A 24146-nucleotide genomic window follows, 5' to 3' on the forward strand; every position below is an offset into this window, starting at 1 on the left:
AATAAAACATCCACATTCACATCTCATTCTCAATTTTTGGTTAAACTGAATGAACAATAGAGATGGGAAAGGTCTCAGGAGTCTATATGAAAGTGAAAGTGTTAATTGCTCTGCTGCTGCTAAGTCACTTCAGTCGTGTCCGACTCTGCGACCCCAGAGACGGCAGCCCACCAGACTCCTCTGTCCCTGGGATTCTCTAGGCAAGAATACTGGAGTGGGGTGCCATTTCCTTCTCCAATGCATGCAGCCATGCTGAGTTGCTTCAGTCGTGTCGGACTCTGCAACCCCATGAACTGCAGCTTGCCAGACTGCTTATCCACAGAATTCGCCAGGCAAGAAAACTGGAGTGGATTGCCATTTCCTACTCCAGGGGATCTTCCAACTCAGGGATTGAACTCGGGTCTCCCACATCTATAGAATCTTAGATGGTAGATTCTTTATCATCTAAGTTACTTGGTTATAAGAGTTCATGGGAATATGCTTCCAGGAAGGTAAGAAATGTCACCAACACAATATAAAAATAATTTCCTACAAACAGAACCTATTTCTATACCTCAGGGATCAATGCAAAGAAATAGAGAAAAACAACAGAATGGGAAACACTAGAGAGCTCTTCAAGAAAATCAGAGGTATAAATGGAACATTCCTTGCAAAGACTGACTCAATAAAGGACAGAAATGGTACAGACCTAACAAAAGCAGAAGATATTAAAAAGAGGTGGCAAGAATACACAGAAGAACTATACAAAACAGATCTTCATGACCCAGATAACCATGATGGTGTGATCACTTATCTAGAGCCAGACATCCTGGAATGTGAAGTCAAGTGGACCTGAAGAGGCATCACTACAAACAAAGCTAGTGGAAGTGATGGAATTCCAGCAGAGTTAATTCAAATCCTAAAAGATGATACTGTCAAAGTGCTGCACTCAATATGCCAGCAAATTTGGAAAACTCAGCAGTGGCCACAGGACTAGAAAAGGTCAGTTTTCACTTCAATCGCAAAGAAGGGCAATGCCAAAGAATGTTCAGACTACTGCACAACTGCACTCATCTCACACACTAGCAAAGTAATGCTCAAAATTCTCCAAGCCAGACTTCAGAAGTATGTGAACCGTGAACTTCCAGATGTTCAAGCTGGATTTAGAAACGGCAGAGGAAGCAGGGATCAAATTGTCAACATCCGCTGCTGCTGCTGCTGCTGCTAAGTCGCTTCTGTCGTGTTCAACTCTGTGCGACCCCATAGACAGCAGCCCACCAGGCTCTCCCGTCCCTGGGATTCTCCAGGCAAGAATACTGGAGTGGGTTGCCATTTCCTCCTCCAATGCATGAAAGTGAAGAGTGAAAGTCAAGTCGCTCAGTCGTGTCCGACTCTTAGCAACCCCAAGGACTGCAGCCTACCAGGCTCCTCCATCCATGTGATTTTCCAGGCAGGAGTACTGGAGTGGGTTACCATCACCGTCTCCACAACATCCACTGGATCATCGAAAAAGCAACAGAGCTCAGAAAAACATCTACTTCTGCTTGACTGACCATGCCAAAGCCTTGGACTGTGTGGATCACCACAAACTGTGGAAAATTCTGAAAGAGATGGGAATACCAGACCACCTGACCTGCCTCTTGAAAAATCTGTATAAAGGTCAAGAAGCAACAGTTAGAACTGGACATGGAACAACAGACTGATTCCAAATAGGGAAAGGAATACTGTATATTGTCATCCTGCTTATTTAACTTGTATGCAGAGTACATCAAGAGAAATGCTGAACTGGATGAGGCACAAGCTGGAATCAAGATTGACAGGAGAATTATCAATAACCTCAGATAGGCAGATGACACCACCCTTATGGCAGAAAGTGAAGAACTACTGAGCCTCTTGATGAAAGTGAAACAGGAGAGTGAAAAAGTTGGCTTAAAACTCAACATTCAGAAAACTAAGATCATGCCATCTGGTCCCATCACTTCACCGCAAATAGATGGGGAAACAAGGAAAACAGTGAGAGACTATATTTTTGGGGGCTCCAAAATCACTGCAAATGGTAACTGCAGCCATGAAATTAAGACACTTGCTCCTTGGAAGAAAAGCTATGACCAACCTAGACAGCATATTAAAAAGCACAGACATTACTTTGCCAACAAAAGTCCATCTAGTCAAAGCTATGGTTTTTCCAGTAGTCAAGTATGGATTTGAGAGTTGAACTATAAAGAAAGCTGAGCACCAAAGAATTGATGCTTTTGAACTGTGGTGTTGGAGAAGCCTCTTGAGAGTCCCTTGGACCGCAAGGAGGTCCAACCAGTCCATCCTAAAGGAAATCAGTCCTCAATATGCATTGGAAGGACTGATGCTAAAGCTGAAACGCCAATACTTTGGCCACCTGCTGCGAAGAACTGACTCACTGGATAAAACCCTGATGCTGGGAAAGACTGAAGGCAGGAGGACAAGGGGACGACAGAGGATGAGATGGTTGGATGGCATCACCGACTCGATGGATGTGAGTTTGCAAAGGCTTTGGGAATTGGTGATGGACAGGGAAGCCTGGTGTGCTGCAGTCCAGGGGTTCGCAGAGTCAGACATGCCTGAGCAACTGAACTGAACTGATTCCAAATTTAACTAAACATATGTAGAGTGATGTGCACACAGGTTTTAATGTTGTTAAGTGTGGAAAGATTGCTTTCTATTTACAAAGAAAAAAAATTTATATATGCTTTCTATTTATTTTTCTTCTGTGGCAAAAAAGAACGTCACTTCTTTAAAACCCAGAAAGGAGATACATCTCGATTTATGTTTTTACTTTGAGATGATCAACAGTTCACCTCTTCAAGAAAATTTTAAGAGGCTATTAAAGCATGCTTATAATTCCATTATCATTAGAAAAAATAACAGTGTTAGACTAATTTGTAACATAAACATTATTTTTTGCTTTGTTATGTAAGACAAGTTATAAAAAGGCACAAGTGGAATGGAAGTTATAATTGACACCTCACGCCTCTGCTAGAAATGTTCCATAAAAACTAGAAACAGTGTTGCATTATGACAATAACCCTATCTCATTCCAACAAGAGATGGCATTTTATTTAACCAGAGTTTTGCAAGACAGTCCTTAAAGGCCTATTGAATGCTACAAATTAAAATATATTTTCTCAAAGATGTCTTTCATTCAGTACTAATTGAGATTTTTAAAAAATGATAAAAGAAAACCAAACTAACAGTCCTGGCTACATAAAGCAACAGAGGATCCCACGAATTTAAGCATATGGACATGGATAAGCCATCACGATTAAGTCTATTATGTTAAACTATTTAACATATACTATAAGCTTAGGCTGGCATATTTATATCTCAAGATCCCTAAATTTGCTTTCTATGGACATTCACAACCATACTCCTGCAAATTTCAGCTTATGTTTATCTTTTCTTCCTCTCAGATGACAAACCCTGCTTATTTCTGGCCAGTAAAAAGATAATGCCTCTCTTCTCATTCCTGTAGTGTTCTATATGCTGTTGAACACAAAGGATGCACAATGCTGTGAATCATAATTAAACTGCCAGTGAAACCCCAGGTAAAGGGCTGATCACTGTAAATAAGATGTATAAAATAATCATAAACCAGAAAGACAGGCTTGGATTTGTAACCAATGATAAATTATACATCAAATTACTATTTGTCAAATGAATGATACAGGCTGGTAATGATCAGTATGTTTTAAACATAGTATTACCAATCTGTGGGTTCTTTTTTTTTAACATAATCAAAAGTTGCTGACAATTGAAAATACACATTGCATTTAATCTATCCTGTACCATTTCCCTCTTAGACTCCTAGAAACATCCCAAAGACATATCATGTCACTGAACAAGTCGAAATACCCTCCTGTTATTAAAGGTAATGATGTAACACAAGAGGGGAGGGGCCATCTTTTGACACTCTGATCTTCATAACAAAATTATGCAACAATTTATCTTAAGGGCAGGAGTAGAATTCGAAAAATATTCTGGAATAGTCTGTTATTATCCATTAACTTCTATTACTTTGGAATGTGTTTCACACATTTTCAACATATATATATTTAGGAAAAGGGTGACAGAGGATGAGATGGTTGGATAGCATCACTGATTCAATGAACATGAACTTGGGCAAACTCCAGGAAATAGAGAGGGACAGGGAAGCCTGGCATGCTGCAGTCCATGGGATCGCAAAGAGTCGGACACGACTTAGCAACTGAACAACAACATATGTATAGGATAGATAAATTCTAACTAAAGGGTATAAGAATTTTAAATAAAATATTTTATAATGCTAATTCTTACAGTCATATATTTATGAGTTGAAAGTGAAAGTCGCACATGTCTGACTCTGTGACTCCATGGACTATCCAGACCACGGAACTCTCCAGGCCAGAATACTGGAGTGAGTAGCCTTTCCCTTCTCCCGGGGATCTTCCCAACCCAGGAATCGAACCCAGGTCTCCTGCATTATCAGCAGATTCTTTGCCAGCTGAGCCATAAAGGAAGCCTAACAATACTGGAGTGGGTAGCCTATCCCTTCTCTAGGGGATCTTCCCGACTCAGGAATCAACCCGGGGTTCTCCTGTATTGCAGGCCGATTCTTTACCAACGGGAAGCACATTTATGACTTACTGGGGAGGAAATAACCATCATCAGCCTTTATTATTTTTTGACACCAGAAATGGGAAAAGATATGAATTTAAAAAGGAAATACTGGATTTTTTTTACTCTCAGTAAACATATTAGAAAATGCTATACTGTGAAAACTTGGTATTTTAAAATTACTTTTCTTTTTTAAATATCAAGTACAACAGTTCATGGGCTTCCCAGGTGGTGCAGGGTAAAGAATCCACCTTCCAATGCAGGAAACACAAGAGATACAAGTTCAATATCTCAGTGGGGAAGATAACCTGGAGGAAATAGCAACCTACTCCAGCATTCTTGACTGGAAAACTCCATGGGGAGAGGAGCTTGTTGGGCTATAGTCCATGGGGTCGCAAAGAGTTGGACATGAACTGAGCAAATGAGCACCCGTGCACATAGACAGCAGTTCATACAAAGTACCATGAAATTAGGACATATAGCAGGAGAATTATAAATGCCTTACAGCTATGCAGTACTTCAGGCTTTGGTTTCAGTTTCTTCAGTGCCCTATGATAATGTAGTTACTGAGACTAAGCATCACACAACACGATGATCTGAGAGTGAATCCTAAGAAAATAACACTGAGGTCCCTAATATCTGACATTTATAACACTCAAAATAATGAAAGATCTAATTCAACAGCGATGGGCCATCACCTTGGGATGAGAGTCATAAATTCTATTTCCAGCCTCAAATCAGACTACACACATTTTGTTCTGTATCACTAATATATTAAAATGGCATCTATTTAAATGACTTTTTGTAGTCCTCAACTGTTTCTGTATGAGTGGGACAGATCTTTCCTGCCAGCCTTATTTACAGGGACTACAGCTTGTACATAACTGTTTTGTTTAATGGACCAGAACCAAGTATGCAAATTGCTCATCAGATCTTTGGCTCAATGCTCACTTAAATGTGCTCAAAGCATAAGTTCTGTGAACCACTAAGAACAGAAAATGACACAAATAGTGTCAATTTGGTAGTTCAATAAACTGTGCTAAGCCTCACCGTTACAGGATTCTTAAGTCTAATGACTAATCTGCTCATCAGTAGAACAGATGCTTCCTGGATCATCTGAATGAAAATTCAGATACCCTAAAGCCTAGCATTTTCCCAGCTAAAGTATCAGCTGGATCTTTGCTTGGATGCAATTAAATGACAAAGACACACACGATATTTTACCTATCCAGGTAGTCATAACCAGCAAATCGCTTAAAAACCAAATTTATGATAATGATTGAGATGGCAGGACATCTTATTAAAGGGTATCACTATTTCACTTCCACAGAGATCCTGCTATTATAGGTATCTAACACTGCACACTGTTCAGTTATATTGAATACATTCAAAATTATATACTATTTCCTCTACTGAGCACTGAAGAATTGATGCTTTTGAACTGAGGTGCTGGAGAAGACTCCTGAGATGCCTTGGACAGCAAGGAGATGAAAAGAGTCAACCCTAAAGGAAATCAACCTTGAATATTCACTCAAAGGACTGATACTGAAAGTCCAATACTTTGGCCACCTAATGCAAAGAAGCAACTCATTAGAGAAGACCCTGATGCTGGGAAAGGTTGAAGGCAAAAGGAGAAGGGGACGGCAGAGAATGAGATGGCAGATAGCATCACCAACTTAACGGAGATGAATTTGAGCAAACTCCGGGAGAACATGAAGGACAGGGAAGCCTGGCATACTGCAGTCCATGGGGTCACAAAGGGTCTGACATGACTTAGCAACTGAACAACAACAAATAGTTACTCCCCTACTAGCTTAAACAAGTGTTTTGCCCTATGATTTACCCCTATGATGCCCCATTCAGTTCGTTCCGAACACTGCCGGTAAATTCAGACACAGAAGGATACAGATCAGATTTCCTCGCACCCAAACTTCTGAGTGAAGCAGAAAAGAGGTCATCCTCTTACTAGTTTTTCTGTTTCCCAATGGTAGCTTCTTTCTGAGACTCTGAGCAGCTATTACTGGGAAATCAAATGCTCAGAGAGGCTCAGCTTCCCCCAAAGACCAGGACTCCAAAAATGTTCACCTTAGTTTTACTCTGTAATTGTACACAAATATTAGCCAGTGGTAATGTTCTTTAACTGACTTTCAGTTCAGTTGCTCAGTCATGTCCGACTCTTTGTGACCCCATGAATCGCAGCACGCCAGGCCTCCCTGTCCATCACCAACTCCCAGAGTTTACTCAAACTCATGTCCATTGAGTCGGTGATGCCATCCAACCATCCCATCCTCTGTCGTCCCCTTCTCCTCCTGCCTAAACTGACTTATAGTCAATTAAGTAGCATGATCTTCCCAGGTGCAGTGGTAAGGAATCCGCCTGCCAATGCAGGAGATGCAAGAGATGCAGGTTTGATTCCTGTGTCAGGAAGATGCCCTGGAGAAGGGAATGGCTACCCCCTTCAGTATTCTTGCCTGGAAAATCCCATGGACAGAAGAGCCTGGTGGGCTACAGTTCATGGGTTTTCAAAAAAGTCAGACATGACTGAGCACGCATGCACTCTCTCTAAAAATAAACTTTCAGCAGCTTGCCTTCAAAGAAACTATTACAAGGGATAAGCCACTAAGCAAAGCGGGACAAAAAATTAACACACATAGGAACATTAATATTTATGTAACACATCACAGTATTTAGAGATCAAACTTTAAAGCAGGATGGGGTAAAAATAAATGTTTCCAGATTCTTAAGGGTAAGATAACAATTCACAATGTGGGTAAAAAGAGGCGATTCGCACCATGTTTCTCCAACTGCTTCTCCAAAGACTACTCTTTCAGAAGACCTTCAAACTAACTGAATAAGCTCTATGTTACAAGTGAATGGAGAAAAGCTACCATGGAGAAAACTTTATGTCTCTGTAACAAATTTCTCGGAAGTGCTGTGAACATGACAACGTCTGCATTTCAGGGAAGGCCACCTAGGACTTGAGCACTCTGACTGGGAATACCTTCTAAAGAGTTGGACACCATCAACTCATGATACTGGATGCTTGGGGCTGGTGCACTGAGACGACCCAGAGGGATGGTACGGGGAGGGAGGAGGGAGGGGGTTTCGGGATGGGAAACACGTGTATACCTGTGGCGGATTCATGTTGATGTGTGGCAAAACCAATACAATATTGTCAAGTAATTAACCTCCAATTAAAATAAATAAATTTATATTTTAAAAAAAGAAATGCAAAATGTTGAATTCACTTTTGGATAGTTGACCTAAAGGTGATGCTTCATTTTTAACTAGGTTTCTGCAGCATTCAGCTGTCTGCTTAGTGCAGAGACAGAATTCTAGAATCCTTTGGAGTTTTTCGCTTGTGTTTTACTTTTACACTGTTTCAGTGAGGACACAGTACCACAAAGGTCCTGCTGAGCTTCCCTAGCAAGGATGACTGTTAACAACATGCTTAGAGTCTTGTAACTAATCACACATCAGGCTTACTTTATCAGGCTTAACATCAGCAGAAAAGTCTGTGTGCAAGTTTGTGTGTGTCCCTGTAAATTAACATGGAGCAAATGTAAGTAAATATATGAATGAATGAGTTTTAAAAATGTATGTTTATATAATATATATATATATTTATATTTACTAAAATATAAGTAGCCATACTAACTTGAAGCCATTTTCTAGTTACATTAAACACCAACATACCAGTTAGGACACAGATCTACATGGCATTAAAAAAACACAGTAAAACAGGCAGTCAAAACCGCTACACTAGCTGCCATAAAGGATACAGAGTCACATGGCCTGGCAATCTCTATTTTAGGGGCATTTGCCCATTTAGTCACAGCATTTCATCTACTACCTTAACTGATGGTTAAAATACACATAAAAATCATTTCATGGGCAATAATGAAAAAGAAAAAATGCAAGTATAAAGCAAATAATGAAGGAAATATTAAATAGCTAATGGGGACTGTCACTGTCTCATTATAAAAAACGATGTTTTAAATCTTTAAAAAGCACATATATTTCTATAATTAAAAATAAAAATCTAGGGTAAAACTGAGGCATGTATTTTCTCAAAAATAAGGTTAATCTATCGTTCTCACAAAGAAATTAAGTAAGGGGTATTATAAGAACTGCAATAAAAATGTATAGTAAATCTCTTTAGAAATTAAAGTCAGAAGATAAGGGTGTTGCTTAATTGCATAATTTTATACTCTTCTCTATAATAAAAGATATACCTCACCATAATACCTTGATGGACAAAGAGGATATATTCCAATGACACATCTGTTACCACTTCAACTGTCAAAGACATAAAATGAAAGAGGCAAAAAAGGAATATATTCTTTGCACATGAGCTATGAGGAAAAGAGGTGAGATTAATGAAAATAGCAGTTCTGATTGGTTACACTAGGAAATACAAAGTAAGCCCTTGGGAGTCTTAGAGCAGAAGAAAAAAGAAACTGGTCAACAGAGCTCCAGTTCAGCAGAAGTAGCAAAGGGACCCAACCTAGGCTGAGAAACGAGAGGAATCTTGGCTGCAGGGGAAGAGAGTGTGTGTGCGCATGCACCTGCTGCCCGCTAACTGGTTCACAGCAGGGCAAAAGGATTTCCAGCATCTAGAAAGAACCAAAGACAGACCCTGACCTTCAGCAATTGCTAGGGTGACCTACAATGGCTGCTCCCAGGCTAGTCTCACCAGAACCAGGAGGAAAACACCTCTGCTAAGCATTCTGTATCCTTCTTTAAGAAGCTGAGCCTCAAGGAGGGATCAGGTGATACTTCTAAATAAGAGAAGCAAAGGACAAATACTAGGGAGAAAATCTCTACCTGGGCACACTAAGTAAGGAAGCTTTTATACACAGGAGGTGGCATTTGAATTAGACCTTTAAAGATGAGTCAAAGGTTGAAAGATGAATAAGTATAATAAAAATCTATTTCAGGCAACAAAAAAAAGAAAAAAGAAGGCAGTTCAATTATATCAGTCATTAAATACATAGGATGGGGTAGCAGCAGTAGATGAGGACAGAGGAAAAACTATATTAGAAACACACTCCAAAAAACAAACCCAAAAAGATGGACTATGACTAGCCCTTTCAGAGTCAGCTTTAGGAAGAACCCCAAGGTGATTCTGAACTTTCAAGGTGATTATCAAAAATGTTTTCTTTGAAATCCTTCTAATAGACATAATGTATACAAATATATACAATAGGAATGAAATAGCTATTTCTTTAATATACCAAGTATTTTAAAGCTACCAACCAATCTACATATAAAAATTACAAGTATCCAATTTCTCTTAATGAAAATAAACAAAATGGACACCAGAAGTGAAAGAAGAAAAGTCCCACGGAACAGAGAGACAGTAGTAGAAAAGGAGAGGAAAAAGAAAATTTCACATACTGTAAATCTTTAACTTTGGCTGAGCTTCACTTCAAGTCATCAGGAGAAAACAGTCCTGGGGTGCATAATTCACAAAAGAAAGGGTCAGTACAACAAGGTACTTTATAGCAGATCTACGGCACTCAACTTCAACCTGATGGCAATACTGATCACTAGCACAAAATCGGTAAAATTAGTGGAGCAAGTCATGATTCTGTTAAAAAATATTTATTCAGCTAAAGTGTTTTTCTTTAAAGAAAGACAAGCATACAGACATGAGCCAAGCAGATGCAATTAATCACATGCTACAACAGGTTCACAGCTGTTGAGAAGCAGGGATACAGCACGTTCCTTCTGAGGCCTTGCGGCTCTTGACGAAGATGCTGTCATCAAGAACAGGCTGCAACCTTATGCCTCCACAACCCCATCTTCCCGCCCTGCCAGGGAAGTTCCAACCACAACTGAGAGCCCAGAGTCCCACCTGAACCTTTCCTGCCCCACCAGCTCTCCATTCCAACCAAAACCCAGAGTCCAAAGTCCCACCCCCAGCTTTGAGCCCCATGCCTGACACAGAAGGGCCTCAATAGGTCCATTATAAACAGAACAGAAGGGGAAAAAAATGATACTATGAAACCAAAGACCTTGTTTTTCAATTCATGAATTGTCACATGTGCCTCCCTTTAACCTGTAAGACCCACCGGATCTGTCAAAATATCTTATGATATAAGCCTCACCCAAAATGAACAGAGTATATTGCCCGTATCTTCATGTGATCTTAAGGTTGGTTTCCAGGGGAATAAGAGAGACAGATACCCAGTAAAGGAAAGTAATTGCTTATTAGAGGAAAAAGCTGTAAGGCCAAAGATTAAACACGTGACATTGACATACCCTGATCATCGATTCATAATCTGATTAATATGGTCACCACTGTTCTGCAGATCAAATACAAGAGGCAGGTTGAGGCCAGGAACTCATGTTAAAAATGAGGATGTACTTCAGGAAGTCAAACTCCTAGAAACCTGATATATGACCAATCTATGCAACCTTATCCGACATAAATGAATGTCTGTGGGTTTCTTATTTCTTTTTTTTTTGTATTTCAATTTCATCTAACTCAAGAGACCTCTCCTACCACCTGTGAGGACCCAGTAAGCTTGGTGACCCTGAGATGAAAAACACTGACCCACAACAAGAAATAACCAGAGCCATTCAAACACAGACATCTCTGTTTCTTTCACTTGCTATATATTTCAGGTGAAAAAGACATTTACTGGAAGAGAAAGCCTGGCTTAAGGGGAAAAAAAAAAAAAGCGAGGGAGGGAGGGAGGTTAAGAAATATAACAGCAATAGTCATAAAGGCCAATAATCTCTGATTGCCATAGAGCACTTAGTGAGATACTAACTAGCCTGTCATTTTATTTATCTACTACCTATCAAACATTTATTTTATGTCCCCAGATTAAATCCAGACTACATAATGTTAGACAGGTAGGGGTATATTCCAAGAATTGTGACCAAAAAATCCTTAAAACTTCATGATGTGGTAGAGGGAAAACACATTCAAAAACTTTTATAATTTTAATCTCCCTTGAAGCTCTTTTGTAAGTCATTTAAACTAGATTTTATAAGATGTGAACTAACATCTTCAAAGTAGTCTTTCCTTTGAAAGGAATCTCAAGAAATTCCTACTCAACAGAAGCCTTTCACATGTTAAAGATAAAATATAGACTTTTATATAAGAGACTTATGCTACGCAGTAGCCTTCAGATTTTCGTGTGTTTTGGTTTTGTGGTCAGTTCTCACCATTTACTTAATTTCTGCTCTTGCCAAATCTTCACATCCACAGAAGTTACAGAAAATTCTGCACACATAAATTAGCTCAACAGAAACAGCAGGGCAGCCTCCAGCCATGACTTACTTGCTGAAATGAAATCTTTTAAGACACAATTCTGGCTCTTCCCCAAACCACCGATGCTGCTTTTCTCTGGGACATTCTTCTGTGAAAATCTGCTCAAGCTCAGAGTTTCCCTATTTCGTTGCCATTTCTTAGAAGAACAACAACACAAACACAAGCCCACAGCCTCTGTTATGAGAGTCACAAAAAACCTATTCCTTAGTCTTGTTAACAGAGTTACTTTTTATAATGGTTCATGGCTCCAAATGAGAAGAATTATCCTAAAGGCATACATGAAAGAATTTAGCATTTCAATAACCTAAAGAAAAGTTATTTGGGAAATGAGAATTATCTAACCATTTCAGTACACAGTACACTTTAGATACCTTTACTTCCTTTCATATATATGTACTGACCAAGTGTTCATTTTTTAATGCAAATCAAACGATTAGTCAAGTGGGCCTTAGGAAGCATCACTATGAACAAAGTTAGTGGAGGTGATGGAATTCCAGTTGAGCTATTTCAACTCCTAAAAGATGATGCTGTGAAAGTGCTGCACTCAATATGTCAGCAAATTTGGAAAACTCAGCAGTGGCCACAGGACTGGAAAAGGTCGGTTTTCAATCCAATCCCAAAGAAAGGCAATCCTAAAGAATGCTCAAACTACCACACAATTGCACTCATCTCACATGCTAGTAAAGTAATGCTCAAAATTCTCCAAGGCAGGCTTCAGCAATACGTGAACCATGAACTCCCAGATGTTCAAGCTGGTTTTAGAAAAGGCAGAGGAACCAGAGATCAAATTGCGAACATCCACTGGATCATCGAAAAAGCAAGAGAGTTCCAGAAAAACATCTATTTCTGCTTTATTGATTACGCCAAAGCCTTTGAATGTGTGGATCACAATAAACTGTGGAAAATTCTGAAAGAGATGGGAATACCAGACCACCTAACCTGCCTCTTGAGAAATCTGTATGCAGGTCAGGAAGCAACAGTTAGAACTGGACATGGAATCAAGATTGCCAGGAGAAATATCAATAACCTCAGATATGCAGATGACACCACCCTTATGGCAGAAAGTGAAGAGGAACTAAAGAGCCTCTTGATGAAAGTGAAAGAGGAGAGTTGAAAAGTTGGCTTAAAGCTCAACACTCAGAAAACTAAGATCACGGCATCTGGTCCTATCACTTCATGGCAAATAGATGGGGAAACACGAAACAGTGGCTGACTTTATATTTTGGGGCTCCAAAATCACTGCAGATGGTGACTGCAGGCATGAAATTAAAAGACGCTTACTCCTTGGAAGGAAAGTTATGACCAACCTAGACAGCATATTAAAAAGCAGAGACATTACTTTGCCAACAAAGGTCCATCTACTCGAGGCTATGGTTTTTCCAGTAGTTATGTATGGATGTGAGAGTTGGACTATAAAGAAAGCTGAGCGCCAAAGAATGATGCTTTTGAACCATGGTATTGGAGAAGACTCTTGAGAGTCCCTTGGACTACAAGGAGATCCAACCAGTCCATTCTGAAGGAGATCAGCCCTGGGATTTCTTTGGAAGGACTGATGTTAAAGCTGAAACTCTAATACTTTGGCCACCTGATGCAAAGAGCTGACTCATTGGAAAAGACTCTGATGCTAGGAAAGATTGAGAGGAGGAGGAGAAGGGGATGACAGAGGATGAGATGGTTGGATGGCATCACCGACTCAATGGACATGAGTTTGGGTAAGCTCTGGGAGTTGGTGATGGACAGGGAGGCCTGGCAGGCTGCAGTTCATGGGGTCGCAAAGAGATAGCCACGACTGAGCAACTGAACTGAACTGATTATCTGGTGAACGTCAGGCCTGAGACATTTCAAATCAAATTCACTACAGAAAAACTAATGAAATGAAGAACTTCAGTCAGCTAAAAAATCTACAGCATTTCACACTGCGCAAAACAGGACTATTAACCACTCCCAAAATATGAGGCTTAGGATGTGGTTTTCATTATCCAAGGTTTCTAACAGCTCCTATCAATGAATATTTTATCAATTTCTAATGTTTGCTGTAAAACACAGGTTTACATGTGCTCCTAAAAATACTATAAAACATGATACAATAAGTTCAGGTAAAAAAAGATGTGCCTCGTCAGTCTGCTTTGGTCTTTATGAGCAATATCAACCATATTAGATTCTTTCTTTCAATCACTGTAATTACTAAGCAATTATGTGCCACGCACAGCACTAGACAACAGAGATAAAGTGACAAAAAAGGCCTTCTGGCGTTAAGATGCCCAAATAACTATCTAATTCCAGGTAAGTAAGCAGTAAGTGCTATGAAAGATAAGTTGACAGTTAAGTAACTGATTACTTTTAGGGCAATGTTAGTACAACTACAATGTGAAATTTTAAGTTAGCTAATTTAAAGTTGGCTAAATTTGAAACACCAAGAGTTTTCATCCTGAGCATATTGAACATGAAAAATTCTTTCTACGAAATTATCTATATAATAATTTATTCCCTCTAGTATCACAACTACCTTTGTCCAGATATGAGCCGATTAGCCTTACAGATTTGCATTCTAAGACACACAATCTCAACAATAAGAACACTAGTGTGGGCTGGTAAAGGAAAACCAAGAATATGCTACAATATATCATGAATCAAGATTTCTGTTTATCTAATTTGATCCAAAACTTACAGTGAAAACATAGCAAAAGTATCCCTTAGGGAAAAAAAACAAGACTTCATTAAAGAACAGAGGTTCAAAATGGCAAATGCTATTTAATACTACTTTCTTGAGTTAATTCTATAAAAATCAAAGAATAATGTAAAAGAGTTAATAAAGCCTATTTCTTATATGAAACTTCATAGAAGTTTAATTCAGTAAAAAATATTCCATTTTTAACTATATTTTTCTGCACCCCTAGAAATTCTAATATACTGGTAACATGTCTTCTCCTTTTATCTTCCAGTCATCCTGAAGCAATCTAGTTACTGAATGCTGGAATGAGTGAGGCTTGTGGAGGTTTTTTGCTGTCACTGGAGCCAAAAATAGTTACACTTGAACAAACACTTGTAAGTACTTAGGATAAACATCCACATAATAGTTACAATATACAGTAGAGTGGTGCTATATTATAAGTCTGTCCTTAGAGGTCCACTCCTTGGAAACCACGTGTATGAACAGATTAGCAGAGAAGCAATAATAACGTCTTCTGATAACTCAATAATTAAATCAGCATATTATAAATTCCACTATTTAGTAGTCCACCTGGTTTCTGGGATACTTAACCATCACATTAGTCCAAAGGAGAGTAAGAAAGCAAAGAAATACAAATGCTAATTAAGGTTACCTTTGTGCCAAAGATGACGAAAACATTTGTCCAAAGGCTGGTTCAGAATCACAAGGCAGTACTTCAAACTCCCTATGGGAAAAAAGCAAAATCAAGTAAACAAGTGAAGTCTTGTGTTCCCTAATTTGAGTCTGGAATCGTACTCTTATTAGTTTAGGTTTTAAGTCTACACAGAGCTAACTTTTAATCACAGCTGATTTCTTATACCTGGATTTGAAAAGACACTGTAAGTTAACTGGATCTACTTTATTCCATCACTATATTCCATCACTATTCCGTCACATCACTATATTGCTGAGGAATTTATTATTAAAATATAGTTCATCATAAAACCAATTGCAGACCATGAAGCTGTAGAGTTGAATACAACTTAGCGACTGAACAACAACAAGTGCTTCTTTTTGTAGGGGTGCACAGCAAAAATGCCCCGATGTGAATTCTTATCCTTATGAAACATACACCACTTTGCTACAAGTACCCTTCTGCCTGGCTGGTTTGGTATCACCTTGATGTCTGCCAAGCTGCTTGGGTCTAATGGGTGTGTCCTTTTACATGCATTTTCATCCTCATTTAATCACAGTCTGTCTTTCCCTCTCAAGCTCTCCCTCAGCCCCACTTGAACTCACCCATGGAAAACTTCATTTCCACAAGATCCTACTAGCTCTTTCCATGACTCTTTTATTCCCACTTTTTAGATGACACTCAAAAGACCAAGAAAGATGGAGAAAAGTTACTCCTCCAACAATCATTTCAAGCCTTTTATAATGTACTGTAAAAAGTGCCAAGCAGAACACAAATGAGGCTGGCTGAAAATCTGTCATTCAGCTTAGTCTGAGCACTTCATTTCATTTATGGAAAAGAAATGTTTGTTTGGTGATAAGAAAAATTAATTGTTTTTTAAAGCAATCTCAGTGTTAGAAATAGAATGAGATAAGGAAATGAAAAGGGGATGCCATCATCCACAGCAAATGTTATTAAGTGCCCATTATATATCGAGCACTAGGAGTACGAAGAGGAGTAAGATTACAGGGTATCTGGAAGATAAGACATTTATAATAAGGACGATTTATTCCACATACAGCACAACACAAGGATAGGAGGAGTGCCAGGTAACAGATAAATGAATGTGTCAGAAGTTCAAAGCCTAGAAAGTCAGTAAGGTCCAGTGTCATCCTAGAAATCCTGGTGATATGCAGATCTCTGAACTTGACCTTAAAAAGATAGCCGGACAGAACAAAGAAAAGGGCATTCCAGACAGAAAAGACAATGAACAGGAAGCTGCTATCCTTTGCCAGTAGGACTGTTACCATGGAAAGTTTAGGAGGCAACATCCTAATGATGGGCACCTGAGACATGGATCCTCACATTCCAAATTTTACACATGCTCTTTACAATGACAGAGAAATTTCAGTCCTGGCATCCAGGAAGTATTTAAGACTGATGCAGAAATGAGTAGTAAAAGCAATTTATGTATACTGGAGGATCAGCCATACAGAGATGACAGACGAAGGTGAAAGTGCAGACACGCAGCTGAGATACTGCGAAGAGAGGGCAGAGAGAGAAAAGAACAAATTGCAAACATAAATCGTCATATTTTGCTCAGTGTTACAGAGCAGAAGGACGTCAACAAAGGAAATATAGAAGAAACAGCTACAAAGGTAAAAGAACTAAGTATTTCCAAGAATGTGGCATCAATAATGCAGCATCAAAGAGACTCGACAATGAGGAAAGGCTAACAAGGGGGCGAAGATGTCAAAGCAAAGCCTGAAAATTCAGAGGACAGTAAAGAGAGCAAGGAGTGAGAACACTGTGAGATGCCTCTTCTTAAATAAAAAAGTGAACTGTGAGAAATGGGGGAGAAAAAGGCAGCAAAGTCTGGAGAAAGTATTTTAAATATAGAATATATTGTATTCTAATTAGGAAGAGGGAAGTGAGAGAGAGAAGGGAAAGGATTCATTCATTCAGTCAACAGGTATTTATAGAGCACAAAGCAGTCTCCTTTGGGAATTAACATACCCGCCCCCTCCAACCCTGGCCCAAAGGCTTACATACTATTGATAAAAACAGGTATTGAGACTGAAGCAGAGGATGATCTATCACAGCGATACTCGAGACTCAGATAGAGGCAGAGGAGGACTGATTTCCTCATAAGAAAGTAAACGAGAACAAGGACAAAATATGAAAGTCGAATGGACATCGAAAGTAACTGCTGCAAGAAACGGACTACAGGAGCTGAATATCCACAGGTTTAAAAATAGGAATTCAGTTGGGGTCAGCTAGCAGACACGGGACATCAGATGGGTCTCAAATTCAGGACTTTTCCCACCCATTCTGGGATGTTGAAACAGGAGTCGGTGTAAACAAGATGGTGATGACGGCTGGTTGGAGAACTGGCAAAATCACTTGTCCAGAGGTGAGGGGAAGCCAGGAGGCAGCTTTGGGCCGCAGCAGAGTGAACGATAGTGGCAAAAACCAGTGATTACCGCACAACATTCCTCCTCCTCTTATTCAACAACAGAATCCTGAGGGGCTTTTGTGGTTTCAGCTTTGTTTTTTGCTTTGACTTTCTGGCTTTTTTTGTTTTGCTGGGCATATTACTGTCCAAATGAAAAACTATCTCTTAGATTCTCTCCAGCAAAACGTAGTCATAGCACTAAGTTCTGGCCAAGAAAATGTATAGAGGAGCCTGATATGTTACTTTTAGGGAGTCTCCTTAAAGTGGAGCGGGGAGGGCTTTTTCTTCTGTTTTTCTTCCATTCTGCCATCTGGAGCAAGACTGATGAATGAACAGTCTAGCAGCCACCTGGGATGCAAAGAACAAAGACGACAGCCTGAGAGAGCCTGGGTCCCTGATGACTCCATGAAACCTCTGTGCCAGCACTTCAATGCCTGACTCCAGACTTCTTTTATACGAGAAAAAAAACTAAACTCCTACTTTAAGTCAATAATCCTTGGGGTTGTTATTCTGTAGAGAGAAACTGAATTTTAATTAATGGGGTGATCATGGTCTTCACTGGGTAAGGTAAAGATGATCAAGAGAGAAACTGGAAAAGACAAAGCACAGGCAAGCATCAAAACACAGGAAGACTTCAACTCGTTCATTTTTTCAACAGGGATAAGAGATTCATAGCCTGTAAATGCTTGATACGACGTTAATGGCAAGGAGCTAATAGTTAGGATAAACCAATGGTCCTTTAATCTTTGGCAAGGTCTGCACTGCTAAAGGAGGCATTCAACAATATTGCACGTATGTGTAAGCGAAGGAGCAAACTGCTTTCTGTCACTGATTCTTTGATATGTGAACTCAGTATTTTTGTGGCTCAAAGAACAATCTGATGAAGGGGAAAAGCATTATTATCCACCTTGCTGCTCCTCTAAAACCCATACTTTCATTAAGGCGTTATCTGTGAAAGCATTTTCGAAAAGAACCAAGATGTTTGAAAATGTATAGTACAGTTTGCTAATGATGTTATCCAAGAATTAACTACTCGAACTATTTCTATACATAACAGTTATGTTAATCTGGTTCTATGCATAAAGATCCTTAGGTAGTAGGATCTAATATTCTTTCCGCTTCTAATCTAGACTCCTCTGCAATTAAAACTAAATGAAGTCAGTTTGGCACTTATTTTACCCTCAAAACCCTTATGGTTACTAGTCCCTACTAGGCTGCAGACCATGTAGTACCCAGTACCACTCACTATTTCTAAATAGGTTGTGAGAGAATCTCAATGCAGAGAGAAGTCCATGTCAGCCTCAGACACTGAACCACGTGACCTTAACTTCTGACTCTGTATGTGTAGGAATTTAGAAAAATAGTCAGGACCATAGCAGTAAGGAAACTAACAGTCTTATATCAAGTACTGGGTTAGCCAGAAAGTTCGTTCAGGTTTTTCTGTACCATCTTATGGCCAACCCAATATTTCTCAAGTTGTCACACTGATGCTATCCCTAGGAGGTATATAAAGACTTAAGAGAAAGGCTGGGAAGAATTTCTTCCTTATGTTGTAAAAACAACAACTTTTAAAATCAAATGTACTATGTCATTCCCCTCATTCTGAGGAGAACGAGTCATTCTCTCTCAAAGAGAAATACAGGATAAGTCAAAATACTTGATTTGCTTTCTCAAAGGGATTTCAATTATAGATTATGGAAAACCCCTGATCCTGGATGGCTCAAAGCCAAAGTACTCCAAGTTGCCTGGAAACTCTGAATTAAGTACAAATGTCCAAGTTCATGGCTCAGCAGGTAAAGAATCCGCCTGCAATGCAGGAGACACAGGAGATGCAGGTTCAATCCATGGCTCGGGAAGATCCCTGGAGAAGGAAATGGCAACCCGCTCCAGTATTCCTGCCTGGGAAATCCCATGGACAGAGGAGTCTGGGGGGCTACGTTCCATGGGCTTGCAAAGAGTCGGACATGACTGAGTGGCTAAGGGCATAAGCAACCAAGTTCATGAAATGAAACGGACAATCAAAAATGAGATGAAATCATCAGCCTTGAGCTAAAAAAGCAAAGAGGTCCTCTGGTGGCTAAGGACTAGGTGAACAACAAGTTCAGAAGGTAAGAAAGGTAGGAGGGGCATGCCAACTCACTGTCATTCTTAGGTAGTTCTCTCCTCACTTTTATTATTTAAAAACAAAACAAAATGAAAACAACAAAGAAACACCTGCTTCTCATAAGAAATGGCTGATTCTATGTTTTGTGATTGGGAGAAAGGAAATTCATAAGACAAGCCTGAACCATCAGATAGTGCCAGAAAGTAAGGAAGCACTCCCCCAAAACCCAAAAAACAAGACAGCCACATTGATGGAAGTATGCCGAAGGGGTATAAGAGGAAATTCAAAGAGCTCCCAATAGCCCAAAGGTCAAAACTAGAACAGCTTAAGCAACAAAATAGTTTTGGCTAACAACCAAGTATAGAGATAAAAATTCATGACTCAATACTGATACAACAAAAATGACTGAGTTAATAAAATAGGAGGAAAAAAACATATATCCCAAGCAGAAGAATTCCAAGAAATCACTATTTCCTTAAGGAGATACTCCATCCTAAAGGGTGGAAGCGCAACTGTGGGCTCTGCATAGGGTGGGCTGCACAGAGAAGTTTCCTTCCAAAGAGTGTGCACTATGAAAGCGGGGGAAATCGCTACAGAGGAGAAACCTGACCAACTCCACAGCAGTCAGGTGATCAGGGTCAGCATCAACAGTCATAAACAGGATGATGAAAACAGCTTTCTATCTCTATCTTCTTCTCCAAATTCCATATCCCCAGCCTAATCAAGAAAAATAACTCAGGAAAATTTCAACAGAGACACATACTACAATGTGCCTGCTCAATACACCTCAAAACCGCTGAGGTCAACAAAAACAAGGAAAATCTGAGAAACTGCCACAGCCAACAGGTTCCTAAGGAGACACAGCAATTAAACATAATACTGTAGGTTGAATGAAACCTTGGGACACAACAGGGTCATTAGGTAAAAACTAAGGAAATCTGAATAAGCTATGGAACTAATAATACTACTATATCAATACGAGTTCACTAATTGTAAAAAACACTCCATACTAATGGAAGGTGCAGATAAACGGGAAAATGGGATACATAGGAACTATTTTTTACCATCTTCTCAATTTGTCTATAAATATAAAGCTGTTTTTTTTAAATAAAGTCTTAATTTTTTTAACACCCTGGGGCTAGGGAAAAAACTGAACTGAAAATTATTCCATAAAATAGTCATTCCACAATTATTCCATAGAACATAACTGTCATGTAAATAGAGCCCAAAAGTATTTCTGGACTTCACGTATAAATCCAAGCAGGCGGGGGGGGGGGGGGGGGGCGGTTGGAAACCACTGCATCAGAAGGCAAAGATTGTTCTATTTCATCTTTGGAAAATAATTATATCAATATTTTCTATTAAGAAAATAAAAAGACAATAGCAAATCTCGAGCAATTTTTTTTTATTTCAGATCTCTGAGAATAAAAATTATTCAGATTATATACAGAGCTAGATCCTATTCATATCTCTGATACAACTATCTAAAATGGTCATCCAACTGAACGGTGAAAGGGTTAGCATTTTTTAATTAGTAAGAAATTAACACAGTATTAGTTGCTAAGCACACTGGCGCTGGAACCTCACTTGTCCTCACAGTAGGGGGTCACGGCTTACAAATGACCCATGAGATCGCCTAAGGGAAAAAAAACGTGAGCCCCACACAATGGCAGCAGCAGTTCACCCTCATTTCCCTCATTTAGTCAGCTTATTAGGAGGTTTTTCCAGTAGTCATGTATGCATGTGACAGTTGGACCATAAAGAAAGCTGAGCACCAAAGAATTGATGCTTTTTAACTGTGGGGTTGGAGTCCCTTGGGCTGCAAGGAGATTCAACTAGACAATCCTAAAGGAAATCAGTCCTGAATACTCACTGGAAGGACTGATGCTGAAGCTGAAACTCCAATACTTTGGCCAGATGCGAAGAACTGATTCCTTGGAAAAGACCCTGATGCTGGGAAAGACTGAAGACAGAAGAAGAGGGGGAGGACAGAGGACGAGTTGGTTGGATGGCATCACTGACTCAATGGACATGAGTTTGAGCAAGCTCCGGGAGACAGTGAAGGACAGGGAGGCCTGGCATGCTGCAGTCCATGGGGACGCAAAGAGCAACAGGACAGAGGCACTGAACAACAACACAAACTAATCTTTACCAAATGGCTGAGCAGATTTTTTTTTTTTTCAATGATCCAATGGATGTTGGCAATTTGACCTCTGGTTCCTCTGCCTTTTCTAAATACAGCTTGAACGTCTAGAAGTTCACAGTTCACATACTGTTGAAGCCTGGCTTGGAGAATTTTGAGCATTAGTTTGCTAGCATGTGAGATGAGTGCAACTGTGTGCTAGTTTGAACATTCTTTGGCATCGCCATTCTTTGGGATTGGAATGAAAACTAACATTTTCCAGTCCTGTGGCCACTGCTGAGTTTTCCAAATTTTCTGGCATATTGAGTGTAGCGCTTTCACAGCACCATCTTTTAGGATTTGAAATAGCTCAACTGGAATTCCATCACCTCCACTAGCTTTGTTCATAGTGATGCTTCCTAAGGCCGATGTGACTTTGCATTCCAGGATGTCTGGCTCTAGATGAGTAATCACACCATCATGATTATCTGGGTCATGAAGCTCTTTTTTGTATAGTGCTTCTGTGTATTCTTGCCACCTCTTCTTAATATCTTCTGTTTCTGTTAGGTCCATACCACTTCTGTCCTTTACTTGGTTCACCTTTGCATGAAATGTTCCCTTCAGTTCAGTTGCTCAGTCATGTCCAACTCTTTATGACCCCATGAACTACAGCACACCAGGCTTCGCTATCTATCACCAACTCCCAGAGTTTACTCAAACTTGTGTCCATTGACTCAGTGATGCCATCCAACCATCTCATCCTCTGTCGTTCCCTTCTCCTCCTGCCCCCATTCCCTCCCAGCATCAGCGACTTTCCAAAAGAGTCACCTCTTCACATCAGGTGGCCAAAGTATTGGAGTTTCAGCTTCAACATTGGTCCTTCCAATGAATATTCAGGACTGATTTCCTTTAGGATGAACTGGTTGGATCTCCTTGCAGTCCAAGGGACTCTCAAGAGTCTTCTCGAACACCACAGTCCAAAAGCATCAATTCTTCAGCACTCAGCATTTTTTATATAGTCCAACTCTCACAACAATACATGACTACAGAAAACTCATAGCTTTTACTAGATAGACTTTTGTTGGCAAAGTAATGTCTCTGCTTTTTAATATGCTGTCTAGGTTGGTCACAACTTTTCTTCCAAAATGTTACCTTGGTATCTCTAATTTTCATGAAGAGATCTCTAGTCTTTCCCATTCTGTTGTTTTCCTCTATTTCTCTGCATTGATCCCTGAGGAAGGCTTTGTTATCTCTCCTTGCTATTCTTCTGAACTCTGCATTCAAATGGGTCTACCTTTCCTTTTCTCCTTTGCCTTTCACGTCTCTTCTTTTCAAAGCTATTTCCCCTCCTGGGAAAACCATTTTGCCTTTTTGCACTTCTTTTTCCTGGGAACTGGTCTTGATCACTGCCTCCAGTACAATGTCACAAACCTCCATCTATAGTTCTTCAGGCACTCTGTCTATCAGATCTACTTCCTTGAATATACTTCTCACTTCCACTGTATAATCGTAAGGAATTTGATTTAGGTCATACCTGGTTGGTCTAGTGGTTTTCCCTACTTTAATTTAAGTCTGAATTTGGCAATAAAGAGTTCATAATCTGAGTCACAGTCAGCTCCCAGTCTTGTTTTTGCTGACTGTACAGAGCTGCTCCACTTTGGCTGCAAAGAATATAAACAATCTGATTTCAGTATTGACAATCTAGTGATGTCCATGTGTAGAGTCTTCTCGTGTTGTTGTAAGAGGGTGTTTGCTATGACCAGTGCTTACTCTTGACCTTGACAAAACTCTACTAGCCTTTGACCTGTTTCGTTTTGTACTCCAAAGCCAAATTTGCCTGTTACTCCAGGTATCTCTTGACTTCCTACTTTTGCATTCCAGTTCCTGATAATGAAAAGGACATCTTTTTTAGGTGTTAGTTCTAGAAGATCTTGTAGGTCTTCATTGAATCATTCAACTTCAGCCTCTTCAGCATTACTGGTTGGGGCATAGACTTAGATTACTGGGATACTGAATGGCTTGCCTTGGAAGAGAGTTACAGAAAAACATCTAGTTCTGCTTTATTGACTACACCAAAGCCTTTGACTGTGTGGATCACAACAAACTGTGGAAAATTCTGAAAGAGATGGGAATACCAGACCACCTGACCTGTCTCCTAAGAAATCTGTATGCAGGTCAACAAGCAACAGTTAGAACTGGACATGGAACAACAGACTGGTTCCAAACAGGAAAAGGAGTGCGTCCAGGCT

General features: G+C 39.7%; 1 protein-coding gene across 1 annotated transcript in view; it reads right to left on the reverse strand.

Annotated features, from left to right (window-relative positions):
* Positions 1-24146, reverse strand: part of TPK1 (thiamin pyrophosphokinase 1) — a 395099-nt gene that overhangs the window by 284980 nt on the left and 85973 nt on the right. The window contains exon 3 of the mRNA XM_068973117.1: positions 15217-15288. Within this exon, the coding sequence (XP_068829218.1) occupies positions 15217-15288 (72 nt within the window). The remainder of the gene's footprint in view (positions 1-15216; positions 15289-24146) is intronic.

Source organism: Capricornis sumatraensis, chromosome 5, assembly GCF_032405125.1.
Source record: "Capricornis sumatraensis isolate serow.1 chromosome 5, serow.2, whole genome shotgun sequence".
In the NCBI taxonomy this organism is placed as follows: domain Eukaryota; kingdom Metazoa; phylum Chordata; class Mammalia; order Artiodactyla; family Bovidae; genus Capricornis; species Capricornis sumatraensis.